The sequence below is a fragment of the Galeopterus variegatus genome, unplaced genomic scaffold (genome assembly GCF_000696425.1).
Source record: "Galeopterus variegatus unplaced genomic scaffold, G_variegatus-3.0.2 Scaffold600, whole genome shotgun sequence".
Classification (NCBI taxonomy): domain Eukaryota; kingdom Metazoa; phylum Chordata; class Mammalia; order Dermoptera; family Cynocephalidae; genus Galeopterus; species Galeopterus variegatus.
This window is the reverse complement of record NW_007726711.1, coordinates 199,608-213,811: the sequence shown is the minus strand read 5'-3', so window position 1 is coordinate 213,811 and position 14,204 is coordinate 199,608. Positions and strand designations below refer to the sequence as shown.

At 33.1% G+C, this 14,204-nt stretch overlaps 1 protein-coding gene across 3 annotated transcripts in view; it reads right to left on the bottom strand.

Annotated features, from left to right (window-relative positions):
- The window catches only part of KANSL1L (KAT8 regulatory NSL complex subunit 1-like), a 129,047-nt gene that overhangs the window by 85,183 nt on the left and 29,660 nt on the right, over positions 1 to 14,204 (bottom strand). For all 3 annotated transcript variants that reach the window (XM_008570408.1, XM_008570407.1, XM_008570409.1), the window contains exon 3: positions 4,247 to 4,388. In XM_008570408.1, coding sequence (XP_008568630.1) covers positions 4,247 to 4,388 — 142 coding nt within the window. The remainder of the gene's footprint in view (positions 1 to 4,246; positions 4,389 to 14,204) is intronic.

Below are 14,204 nucleotides of genomic sequence, written 5' to 3'. Positions count from 1 at the left end.
GGCCCGGTGGCGCACTGCTACAGTGCGCCGCTTGGGAGCATGGCGGCGCTCCCGCCGAGGGTTCGGATCCTACATACAGACCGTTCCCGCTCACTGGCTGAGCAAGATGCGGCCGCAACACCGAGGGTTGCGATCCCGTTGCCGGTCCCGGTCCGGTACGGGCGCGACACTGAGGGTTGCGATCCGTTGCCGGACACGAAAAAAGACAAAAAGGAAAAAAAAAACCCATAATGTATAGCTTCAAACCAGCAGAGGGAGAAAGAAAAGAATGAAGCAAATTCTATCAGTACAACTAAAGAGAGGTGAAAAACAAGACACGAATACAAAGAGATAAACAAATGCAAATATAAAAAAATAGAAACTAATCACAGTGAAATTTTTAATGTAGCTACAAGTCGCTTTCAAGAGCAACACCAAAAACAAAAAATTTTTGTATGTAACAAGCTGCATTATTTCAAATGTTAAGAAGCAAAAACTAACAATTATCAGCAAAACTGAAAAATTCACAATGATGAAAGGAAATTTTAACAAACTTGTACCAGAAATTTAAAGATCAAGAAGATATATAAAGATATAGCAGATATATACAACAAGATCAACTAGTTTGATCTACTACATATACAGAGAATTCTATAATCAATAGATAAAGAATATACATTCATTTCTATTATACAGTAAGCATTTATAAAGTTTCACTCCAAAGAATGGAATCCAGACAGGCCAATTGGTTCAGAGACTACAATGTACTTTAATGATAAATTACAAAAGAAAAAATTTTTTCATGTATTTGGAAACATTAAGATACACTATTAAAAAAAAAGATACACTATTAAGTAACTCAGATTAAAAAGGCAATTACATTGGAAATTACAAAATATTCAGAACTGAACAACAATGAAACAAATATATGGCATGAACTCAAAGGAATACTTGAGTATGAACTGAAAAGAAGAGTTATAAGATCAAGAAACTAAAACAAGAACAAAAGCAACAATACAATAAACTCAATGAAAATGGAATAAAAAAAAAAAAGAGCAAAAATAATGAAATAGAAAACACAGAGATTAAGGAAGATCAATAAAACCAAAAATTTATTCTAGATGAAAAGATTGATAAAACAAAATTTTTGAAAAATTTTTCAAAATCAATATAAAGGGAACTTCTGTACTAAAAAGCAAACTTCTTTTAAAGCTGTAGAATCAAGACAGATATATAGTTATAGTTAGTCCAGTAAAAGACATACATATAACTCAATATGTGAAAAAAGTGATATTTCAAATCAGAAGGTAAGATAACTATAATTTACAAAAAGGTGCTGAGCTGACTATCCATATGGAAAAGAAAAAGCTACATTATTACTTCACAACATATAAATACATAAATAAATATTAGGGGTAGGATTTCTTAAACAAGACACAGAAAGAGACAACCCATAAAGGAAAATATTAACACATACAATTACACTGAAGTTTAAATTTCTGTTCAACAATATATACGCTAAACAAAATGAAAAGATAAAATAGATCATAAAAGAAGATATTTGTAGTATTTATAACTGTCCAAGAATATTCTCCAAAATTTAAAGAGAATTCATGTGTATACACACACCACCACCAATAACCACCACCCAATAAAAGAATAAGTGAAAAAGATAAGTTAAATCTTAGACAAAAAAAAAAATCTGATCGCAAACAACATTGAGGCCCAACCTCACTATATTCAGGAAAAATTAAATTAAAACAGTAAAAATACAATACTTCACACCCATTATACAAAAAATTAAGAGGTCAAAAAATATAAAATGATGTCAAGAATGTGGAGACCTGGAGCTCTCATACTCTATTAGTGGTTAATATGATTATCTAGTCACATCACTGAGTATATTGGAAAGCTGAGGATAGCCATGCCTAAGATACAGCATTTCCACTTCAAGGTATATATACCCAAGAGAAACTCCTCAGGTTCACAAACAGACACAAAAGATATTGCAATATTGTTTTCAATAGCATGTAAATTGAGACAATGTATATGTCTATAAATAGAAAATAGAACAGATAAATATCGATTTTATTCATACAATATCCATTTCATTCATACAATGGAATAACATACATGAGGTATAAAAATGAATTAAAAAGTAGCTGAACAAAAACAAGCAAGTTGCAAAAAAATTTATAGAAAATATATCATTTACACAAACTTTAAAAGAATAAAAAATATTATTTGTAAATACAGATAGACACTATGTAACAATAGTATAAGAGCATACATGAGAATAATAATTATCAAAAAGTGTCCAAAACAGAATAGGGGTGACAGGGACATGGGGAAAGAGAATAAGATCGGGAAGGCTATATAGGTATTTCAACAGTACAGGTAATGCATTAATTATTCTAAAAACTAAACCCAAACTGGTAGAAATTTAACATTTGATAAATGTAAGGATGAGTACACATGTTCATCATTAAATTACTTTTTATAACTTTGCATGTGTTTATAATTTTTCTTAAAGCCAAACAAACAAGAAAACATTTAGGGAGATTCCAATAAGTTACAGAATTTTCCCATGTATGTTAAAACGTGTTAACAAAGCAGGCAATTTAAACAAATGTACAGGAGAGGATTCTGTGAAGATGGCAAAGTAGGAAGCACCAGGAATCTGTCTCCCAACCTAGGCAACACTTGCATTGGCAGAATCTATCTGATATAACTATTTTAGAACTCTGGAGTCTATTGAAAACTTACTATTTGAACAGTAAAGTACAATTAATTTAAGCAATTAGCACAGTAGCGGCCATCTATTCCCCACTCAAAATGGATCAAATACCTAAATGTAAGACCTAAAACTATAAAATTGTTAGAAGAAAACATAGGGGAAAACCTTCATGACATTGGATTTGGCAAAAATTTCTTGGATATAACACCAAATGCAGTTAACAAAAGAAAAAAACAGACAAATTGGACTTCGTAAAAATGTTTAAAATTTGGTCATCAAAAGATAACATGAACAGAATAAAAAGGCAACCCACAGAGTGAGAAAAATACTTGCAAATCATATATCTGATAAGGAACTAATATCCAGAATATATACAGAACTCCTAAAACTCAAGAACAAATAACAAACAACCCAATTAAAAAATGGGCAAAAGACTTAAACAGATATTTTTCCAAAGAAGATATACAAATGGCCAATAAGCACATGAAAAGATGCTCAACATGTCTAATCATTAAGGAAATGCAAATCAAAGCCACTATGAGATATCATCTGACACACATTAGGATGGCTACTATTAAAAAACCAGAAAACAAATGTTGGTGAGGATTTGGAGAAATTGGAACCATTGTGCACTGCTGGTGGGAATGCAAACTGGTATAGTCATTGTGGAAAACAGTATGGTGGTTCTGCAAAATATTAAAAATAGAATTACCACATGATCCAGCAATTCCACTTCTGGGTGTATATATATACTGAAAAGAACTGAAAACAGAATCTCAAAGAGTTATTTTTACACCCATGTTCATAGCACACTTAAAATAGCTAAAAAATGGAAGCAACCCAAGCGTCAATCAACAGGTGAGTGGGTAAGCAAAACGTGGTATACACACACAATGAAATACTATTCAGTCTTAAAAAGTTAAGAAATTCTAATATATGCTACAATACAGATAAAAATTGAGGACAGTATGCTAAACCAGACACACAAAAAATTAATACTGTATGATTTCACTTATATGAGGTACACAGAATAGTAAAAATCATAAAGACAGACATGGTTGCCAGGGGTTGGGGAGAGGGGAAAATGGATATTGTTTAATGGGTTTAGAGTTTCAGTTTTAAAAGATGAAAAGATTTACGAAGATGGGTAATGGTGGATGCATAATGTTATGATGGATGGTATTATGTATTTAATACCACTGAACTGTACACTCAAAATGGTTAAGGTAGTAAATTTTATGTTATGTGTTTTTTGGCAAAATAAAAAAAAATCAGAAAAAAAGTATATTTCTATTAACTGGAACCCAATAATGAAGTTCTGAATTGCTCAAAAAGTATGATAACATGATTTCGGTAAATACAAAGGCATTACAGAAATAGCTTCAATTTATAGTAATTAATATATCAAAAACCTTAACACAAACTAGCTAAATTTTTATAAAACTTTATAACAACCATTTTGTGTGACAAGTTGAGAAGGAACTAAAACAGTAGCAATTTTTAACAAAAACAGAAGAACAGAGATAATACCTTGGAGGCACGAATCTGCCTGTGAATGTCTGTCAGTTGCTGGATTTTATATTCTAGCTCTGAAATCTGGGCTTGAAGCCAAGTCCATCGGCTGCCAACTCTCGCTCTGTCTACAAGCCACTTCCATTCAGTACTACAGTTACTGTGAATAAGACAAGCACCGTTAGTCAAAGTACAAAGGCAAACAGGTTTTAACAAAGACTGCTTAATAACTTCCTTGACTACTGTCAGAAAATCTAATTTCCAATACAAAACACATAATTCTCATGAAAGGAGAATGGCAGATTGACTTCTTATCAAACAAAAAGATTTTATTTCCTTACCTTTCTACCCACAAACACCTGTATCTATTCACTATTATATATCCAGTAGTAGGATAATCCTTCTACTGCCTAATACTTTATTAATGCTGATGGACTTAAATAAGGATGGACCAGCAAAGACAAGGAAACACACAAAAAAGGAAATATTAACACCATATAAAAAGTGTTACATGAGACTTTTATATGTAAATAGATATCAAATACTGGAAAAGTCATTTGAACTGTGCTAGATCTAAATCCATGTAACGAACTGTAGTATACTCAATTTTACTGTATGTAATTTTCATTTGGTGAAATAGTCATCACTACTAGATAACTAAGGACTTAAAATCAATTTAAAGAAATTGTCAAAAATTATTAAAAAAATAAAAATATAAATAAGCACACTAAATATAAAGGTCTTGAGATGTTTATTAAGATAAACTGCTTGTTAGAAACCTGATTCTAAGGATTCACAACTGAGAAATTACAAAGAATTTATATAAAGTCTTTCTTCCATGCATATTTGAAAAGAAGGGTTGAATCCCAGCTCCTCTGAGTTTCTCTGTCTTTGGCAAGGGCATCACTCTAATCTATAGTCTGTAAGATTACGAATTACTTTATGAAAATATTCCAACCACTCCAACTAGAAAAAATAATTTTTTTGAGATTATGGGTTATGTGTGTGTGTGTGTGTGTGTGTGTGTGAGAGAGAGAGAGAGAGAGAGAGAGAGAGAGTTAGAAGATGAAATTTTTTTGAGATTATGGGTTATGTGTGTGTGTGTGTGTGTGTGTGTGAGAGAGAGAGAGAGAGAGAGAGATAATTAATTAGAAGATGCAGATTGCCAAGGAAAATATTACAGAAATTGAAGATATAACTAAAGAGAAATAACTACTTAATAGTAAAATATATGAACTTTATAAAAAACTTATCTAAAAATGCATTTATTGTCAAAACCCATAGAATGTACAAAACCAAGAGTGAACTTTAATGTAAATTATGGACTTTGGGTGATAATAATGTGTCAGTGTAGGGTCATCAATTGTCATAAATGCACCACTGTGGTGTAGGATTTGGATAGTGGGAGAGGTTGTGTGCTTTTGTGGACAGGGGTTATATGAGCTCTCTCTGTACTTTCCACTTATTTTTGCTGTGAACCTAAAACTGCTCCAAAAAGTAAAGTCTATTAATTTAAAAAAATGTATTTAACCATAATGGAATTTGTTTCATATAACCTTTAGCCAGAGAAAACATTTATTCTAAAAGATGATTTGTTGCCAAATAAGCAATGCAATTATTGTAACTTTTCCATGTAGAATTTACTTATTATAACAGATTTTTACATTATATCAATGTTTTCAAAAGCCATTTTTTTAAAAAATAATTCTAATTGCGGAGACAATGTGACTGAAGATACTATATAATGATTTATCTTGGTATGTATTTATTCAGTTTATATTCATTATTGTGATTTTATAAATTTGACACTCAAAAAGATCACATTTCATAAATATAGACAAAATGAAAGAGAATGCCTATTTAAAATACACTATTCATAGATAATATTTATTAACACTAAATGCCAATCATGATATTAGAAAAGACAAGGGCCATATCATGCAAAACCTTGCACAGGTGAGAGTAAAAGGTCTGGATTTTATTGCAAAATGGAAACTAGTGGTAAAACAGTACCAAAAATTATTTTTCCAAGCACTCTGGCTACTAGTTGGAGAAAGCATTGTTGTGGAATATGAGAGATAATATGAAAACCAATTAAAATGCAACTCTATAATAATATGGGCATGGTACAGATAACAGTGGTCTCCAAATATTTCATGTGCTGCCCTACATTTCCCAGCCTTCCTTACAATTAAGTTGGCATCATGTGGCTAGTTGGCCAGTGGGCTGTGAGAAAAAGTGATATTGTCATTTCCAACCGAACTGAGGACTTTCAAAGCCACTTGTGCAGATAGTATAGTTACAAGACAGAGGAGAATCGCAGCCCAAACCATATTGAATTTTATGTCAGCCACAGCAGACCTCTGCTGTGTTAAACCCAACTGAGGACTTTCAAAGCCACTTGTGCAGATAGTATAGTTACAAGACAGAGGAGGATCGCAGCCCAAACCATATTGAATTTTATGTCAGCCACAGCAGACCTCTGCTGTGTTAAACCGCCCAGAGTAGGAGACTAATTTGTGACTCTAAATGTAGACTATTCTGACAAACTCTGAGTATAAAAATGGCTTAGATTGAGAAGAGGAGGGAAGACAAAGAAGATACGAAAATAAAAGGATGAATTCAAGGTTAATTTTAAAGTTGATATGACTTGGAGAAGGATCATGTAGAAAGATAATTTTTCACATTCTTTCATTAAGTTTTGTTGCAGTGGGAAAATTTCACTATAACATGCAACTTGGCTTTGACTGTCAAATTGATGATTATCTACTGGTAAAATGTAATAGAAAAAAGAGAAAATTTTCATAGAGCTCATATTATTGCACTTCTGATAAAGATATTCTGATACTGAAATTAGTATTACAAAAATCATTTTTATGTTCGTACACTATATTAAATTACATTACCATAGAAAAACAGCAATATCAGATTTAAGTAAACTAAATCATGCTGATACTTTGTGATGTATGAAATAAATTTTCTCTAAAGGATAATTTATCCTACATTTTAATAGGAGTGAATAAAATCTGTTTGCTATGTTTAAAAGTGGTAAATAAGCTTTCCCACCAAAAATTTTCCCTTCCTTGAAAACATTTTTCTCAAAAATAATTAACGTGGTAAACATGTTACAGATAAGTATACGGTTAACTTGCTCAAAGGAGATTGATACCTATTGTTCCCCAAAGTCAAAACATGTTTTATGTAAATAATTTATATAACCAATGATGTAATGGCTTACATAACTTACAGTATAACCAGTCAGAATAGAGCTGATGCAATAGCAAACCCAAAAGAACGTGAGGCATACCCAGAGTGTCCAGACTCCCCAGTTAGCACACAAATCTGGCCTACCAGACCACTAAGAATGCTGAATCCCTGCATCTTTCTGTAGTGTACTGATCAAAGACCACAACATGAAAGAACGTGAGGCATACCCAGAGTGTCCAGACTCCCCAGTTAGCACACAAATCTGGCCTACCGGACCACTAAGAATGCTGAATCCCTGCATCTTTCTGTAGTGTACTGATCAAAGACCACAACATGGGGACTAGAAGGTGGAGCTTCTAACTCCAGATTAGTGCACAGACATCTGCGAGTGGGGACCACCTGGGAGAAAGACCACTCAGTCCCCAGAAAGGTAGCATATGCCTTATATCCCCATCCTCGCTTGCTTGCAGTTAAAATTTAACTTGCTGAAGGAAATAAGTACAAGCTATCTAAACTAAGTGGTTTTGAGTGCAATTTCATCCATACTCCTTGTTGAAATCATGAACCTACATCTGTTTTGACTCTGAAGTGTAATTCCTCAGAAGACACAGCTTTCAAAATACTACATTTTAAATTACCAAGATTTAAAGAGAGACATGTACAATTTTGCCTTTAACATATAAATTTTGTTAGCTCACTAATACAATCAATCAATCATGATTGAAATCAAAAGATCCAGTAATGAAAAGTGACACTTCCAAGAAAAATAAGGTTTGTTCTGAAAGAAAATAAATTAAATTAGGCCAATCTTGCTGGTGTTTACTAATCTAGGAAGAGCTTATCCTTCCCTGGAATTTGGTTCCCTTAAACTAGGAGTTTGCAAACTTTTTCTGTAAAAAGGCAGATAATAAAGAGTTTAGGCTTTGTGGGCCACATGGTCTCTGTACCAACTACTCAACTCTACCATCGTAGCATGAAAGCAGCCATAGAAGATACATAAATGAACGGGTGTGGTGTGTTCCAAAAAAACTTTACTTACAAAATCAGGCAATGGGCTGCATTTGGTGCGTGGGCCATAGTTTTCCAACCCCTGAAGTAGAGCATCTGTTCATATGCTTCTTAGCCATCCCAAGTGATTATGACTTCCTTTGGTAATGTGCCTATTCAAATGTTTTGCCCATATTTAATTGGGTTATCTTATTATTATTAATACAAGTCCTGCGTCAGACTGTATGTATTGGAAACACTTTGTCCCAGTCTATAGCTTACTTTTCATTTTTATAATGGTGTCTTTAGAAAGGAAAATGATTCTAATTTTGATGAAGCCCAGTTTATCATATTTCCCTTTTATGTTTAGCTCTTTTTGTATACCATGAAATAGTTGCCTATCACAAAGCCATAAAACTTTTCTCACATCTCTAAAATTTCAAGGAGTTTTAGAGTTTTGGCTTTTAGATCTATGATCCAATTGAAATTAACTTCTGTGTATGGAATGAAGTAAAGGTCCAGATACATTTTTTTTTATATAGAATATCCAATTTTTGAACAATTTGTTATAAAGATTCTATTTTCCTTTAATAGAGGGCTCTATCTACCTATCATCCTTTGAAAGAAAAACATTATTCTTGAATAGATAAGACTATCTCTGAATACTGTATTTGTTTAAGACAAATACACACACACACACACACACACACACCCTTAAGGATATCTATCTATATATCTATGTCAACATTTAGGTCAATACCACATTATTATTATAGTTTAGAGTAATTCTTAAAATCCAGTAGCGTAAAATTTCCATCTTTGTTCTTTCTCCATATTGCTTTGATCATGCTAAATTTAGGAATGAGTTTGTCAATTTCTACAAAACAAAAACAACAACAAAAAAACTACTAGCATTTTTATTAAGATTGCCTTGAATCTATAGATCAGTGGTAAGCTGACATCTTAACAACACTGAATCTTTCAATCATTCAATGTATATGGTGTATTTCTCTGTGTATTTACATACTGTTAATTTCTCTCAGCTATGTTTTATATATTTTTAAAATTTTATCTCTATGTATTCCATATTTATGGATAATGCTATAGAGAATCCATAAATTGTTTGGATCCTAGTATATAGAAATGCAATTTATTTTTGTATGTTGCACTTATATACTGTGACTCTGCTAAATACACTTGTGAGTTTTAGTAGCCTCCTTGAAGAGTCCTTAGGATTCTCTAAGAGTATTATGTCAGCTACACATAAAGACAGTTTTACTTATTTTTTTCTAATTGAGATGTCCTTTACTATTTTTCTTACCTATTGCACTGTCTAGCAATTCCAGTATGTTAAGTCATGTGAGTGAATATTCTTCCCTTCTTCCTGATCTTACTTACAGAGGAAGCAGAGTCTTTCATCATTAAATATGTTAGCTGTAGATTTTTTGTAAACGTCCTTTACCAGATTGAAGAAGTTTCCATTTATTCCTGGTTGTAGTCAGTTATCATGAGTGGGTTTGATTTTGTCAAATTTTTTTTTTTGGTATCTATGGAAATTATCATTAATTGTTTCTCCTTTTCTCTGATTAATTTTTGAATATTAAATCAATCTTGCTTCCTGGTATAAACATGTTTGGTCACGATGTATTTTTATATTTTGCTACACTCTATTTGCCATTTTATAAAAGATTTTTTGCATCTATACTGAAAGGAGATATAAATCTTCTGTTTTCTTGTAATATCTTTGTCTGGTTTTGAAATCAAGCTAATGTTCCCTCCTCCTCTATTTTTCTGAAGTTTCAATAAAATTAATTGGTGGATCGGATCCATCTGGGCCCGGAGTTTCCTATGTGGAAAGGTTTTTAATTACTAATTCAATTTCTCTAATTAGCATAAAGTTTTTTGGGTTTTCTATTTCTCCATGTGCTGGTTTTGGTAATTTGTATCTTTTAAGCAATTAGCCTCTTTATTCTAAATTGTTGAATGTATTGGCATGTAGTTGTTCCTAACACTCCCTGATTATTCTGTGAATGCCTATAACATCTACAGTGATGCTTTTATTTCTTCCCTGTTATTGATAATTTTTCCCTGATCAATTTAGTTAGAAGTTTACCAATGTAATTAATCTTTTCATAGAACCATATGTGAAGGTCTCAAAAGTTCATGAAAAGATTCACATAATCTTCCAATTCTATTTTTCCACAAACTTTGTGAAGTATCCTCATATTTTGGTTTGACTGATGTTCTCCATTGCTTTTGTGTTTTATATTTTGCTGATTTCCACTCTATCATTTTTTCCTTCTATTTACTCTGGGTTTCATTTGCTATTGATTTTATAGCTTCTCAAGTGGGAGACTTGTACCATAGGCTTTACACCAATATAATATCTTCTTTTCTAATATAAGCATTAATAGCCATAAATTTTCCTATTTGCACTCCTTCAGTAATTTAGTAGCTGCATCCCACAAATTTTGATATGCTGAGTTTTTAATATCATTCAGTTCAAAACATTCTGTGGTTTCTCTTGTGATTTCTTTTCATCCATGAGTTATTTGAAAATGTGTCATTTAATTTCTACATATTTATGATGTTTCTTACCATTCTTCCCTTTGTATAGATCTAAGTTTTCACCCAGTATGACTTTCCTTCAGCCTAAAGATCATCTTTTAAAATTTCTTTAGTACATGGATACTGACAACTTTTCTCAGCTTTAGCTTATTTGGGAATGCCATTTTGCTTTTTATTACTAAAATATCATTTCAGTAGGTAGATAATTCTAGGTTGACTTTTTTTTTCCTTTCAGCATTTTCAATATATCATTCCATCGTTTTCTGGCTTATATACCTTCTGATGAGAAGTCAGCAATGAATTTTTTTTTATTTATTGACCACTTCTTCTGAACATCTATTCTCCTGTTAAGCTAAAGTAGTTTTCATTTCAGATATTATATTTTTCATCTCTGAAAGTTCAAATGGCTCGTTATTAAATTTTCAATTTCTCTCATTATGTTCATATTTTCATTTTAAGTCCTTGAGCATATTTACAATAGGTATCTCAAAGTCTTTGCCAACTAATCTTATGTTTCCTGCCATTTCCAGGTCTGTTTCTATTGATGATTTTTCTCCTGTTTCTTAACATGTATACTAGTTGGATATATATATATAAATGTAAATAAACAAATGTCTAATAGTCGGCTTTACATAAATATATATACACACATATATACACACACACTATGGATACTATATTATGTTGTTCAATGTGTGAATTTTGTGTTCTTCCTTTAAAGAGTAATAAATGTTGGGGGCAGCTTGTTAAATTACTTATGTACCCTATCACTGCCACTCCCTTTCTCTTATATAGAAGGACAAGGGAGCTTCTCCCAGAAGGCAAAATTAGCATCCTACCAAGACTTTACTCCACTGCCAGAGCAAGAAGTATTATTATTGCAAAAACCAGAAACTACCATATATATCCCACTCTTCTCTTTTTTCAATGAAAGTTATTATTATAGTTTTCTTGTCCCTACTCCATCACACACACAAGAAGCAAGAGGTTAAGAGAGTAAGAAAACTTTTTTTATTAATTTCTAGGTTAGCACATCATGATGATTACACTTAGGTCTGATAAGACAGGACTTTACTCCGCTCACTGAATCTGATTTTGGGTTGTCATCCTTGAAAAGTTGGTGTGTTTTCTTTTCTTTTTTTCTTTTTTGGTGACTGGCAGTTGGTACATTTTATGTATGAGAAGGCAGTACATGGATATTTGGGTGGCCAAAGAGGCAAACTGAATGGACTGTTTATTTCTCCCCAATATCCATTCTCTCCTACATTTTCGATAATAAAACCATTTCAGTTTTAGCTGAGCCCTTGGCAGCTCAGTTAGAGACTTTATTTCCCAGCCAAAGTTCCTAACAATAAGATGAGAGCCAAAATAATGTGTGCAACTTCTGGGTCTTGCCATAAAATCTGATTGGGTTTACCCCTAAAATTGATTGGTTGTGGAAATGAGATGAAGTACTAGTGAATCAGTTTCAACAATGCAGGCAAGGGTAACATCCTAGGGGATAGCAAAGCCAACAGGTCCCTGCTAAGCCTGCGAAGCATATCTAACTCTTGACTGTTAAATGAGAGAAAAATAAAATTCTATATATTTATGTTGAGGTCTCTTTGTTATGATAGCTTATCATATACCTTAACTAATACACCCCTCCCTCAAAAATATATTATGTCATTAGGATCATTTTGGTTAACAAGTATTCATTTAAAATGTTCTCTTTAAGAAAATTAAGCCTTACTGACATACAAGTTAATAACTTTAATATTCTACTACCTAGTTGTACAAACACATACAGACACACACATGCACAGACACTCATGAAATAAACAACAAAAACAAAATATAAACAAACAGTTGTGAATTCTAAGAATTTTGGTATGAAGATAAACCAAATTAAGGGGTGAAGTTTAGGATTTCCAAGGATAACCTGAGACAGGAACTTTTTAAAAAAGCGTTCCTAAAAGAAAGTAGAAACAAAAGGGAGCAAACACTTCTTGATATATTACGCAAGTCTGCCTAGAACTCTGGCAGAATGCAGTGTGTCAACTGCCTCAACTGAAACTTTCAGTATTAGTTTAAAACAATCCACACATCAGATGAGCATATTTAATCTTGTTCTCCTACCACCTACCTTTTTCTCCCCAGAGAAAGAAAGAAAGAAAGGAGAGGTTGGGGAAAACCTATGCACTCTATCACTACCACCCGCTTTGTCTTACACAGAATTTTCAAAATTAATTGCCTGTTAAATAGTCTTAACTGTGGTTTTTAAATCCTACATAACGTAATACAATGACAACTACACACACACATATATATATGTGTATATATATAATATATATATATAAGGAAATCATCTTTCTGTGCTGCCATAATGGTGCATATGAATGTCCTTGCTAATGCTCTCAAGAGCATCAACAATGCTGAAAAGAGAGGTAAATGCCAGGTTCTTACCAGGCTGTGCTTCAAAAGTCATCGTAGTTTCTAACTGTGATGATGACGCATGGTTACATTGGCAAATTTGAAATCACTGATGATCAGAGATGGGAAAATTGTTGTGAGCCTCTCAGGCAGATTGAACAAGTGTGGAGTGATCAGCTCCAGATGTGACGTACAACTCAAAGATCTAGAAAAATGGCAGAATAATGTGCTCCCATCCCATCAATTAGGTTTCATTGTACTGACAACTCAGCTGGCATCACAGACCATTTAGAAGCAAGACAAATGCACAGGAGGAAAATTTTTTTTGCTCCCTGGGATTGAACAATTCAACAGTTTAACATTGTGTCTCTTTTGTTCAGAAAGCCAAGCAACTGTGTTTTGAAATGAAGCACTCCACAACGGCCTGGCCAAAGGGGTAAACCAAGCTAAAATCCAGCTCTATACTCAAAACCTTGCAATTACAAACCTAAATCTGCTCAGAGAACGGAACACCTTTTTCAAATGCACAGAAATGGACTAGTGATGGCCCCGCCAAACACTATAATGGGCCCTGAAAAGAAACAGGATAGGGTCAGCCCTGTGGCTCACTCGGGAGAGTGCGGCGCTGTTAGCGCAGAGGCCGCAGGTTCAGAGACTATATAGGGATGGCCGGTGGTGCGCTCGCTGGCTGAGCGTGGCGCAGACCACACCATGCTGAGGGTTGCTATCCCCTAACTGGTCAGAAAAAAAAAAAAAAAAACTTTAAGAAATGATTAAAACTACCCTTGTTACTGAAAAAGGT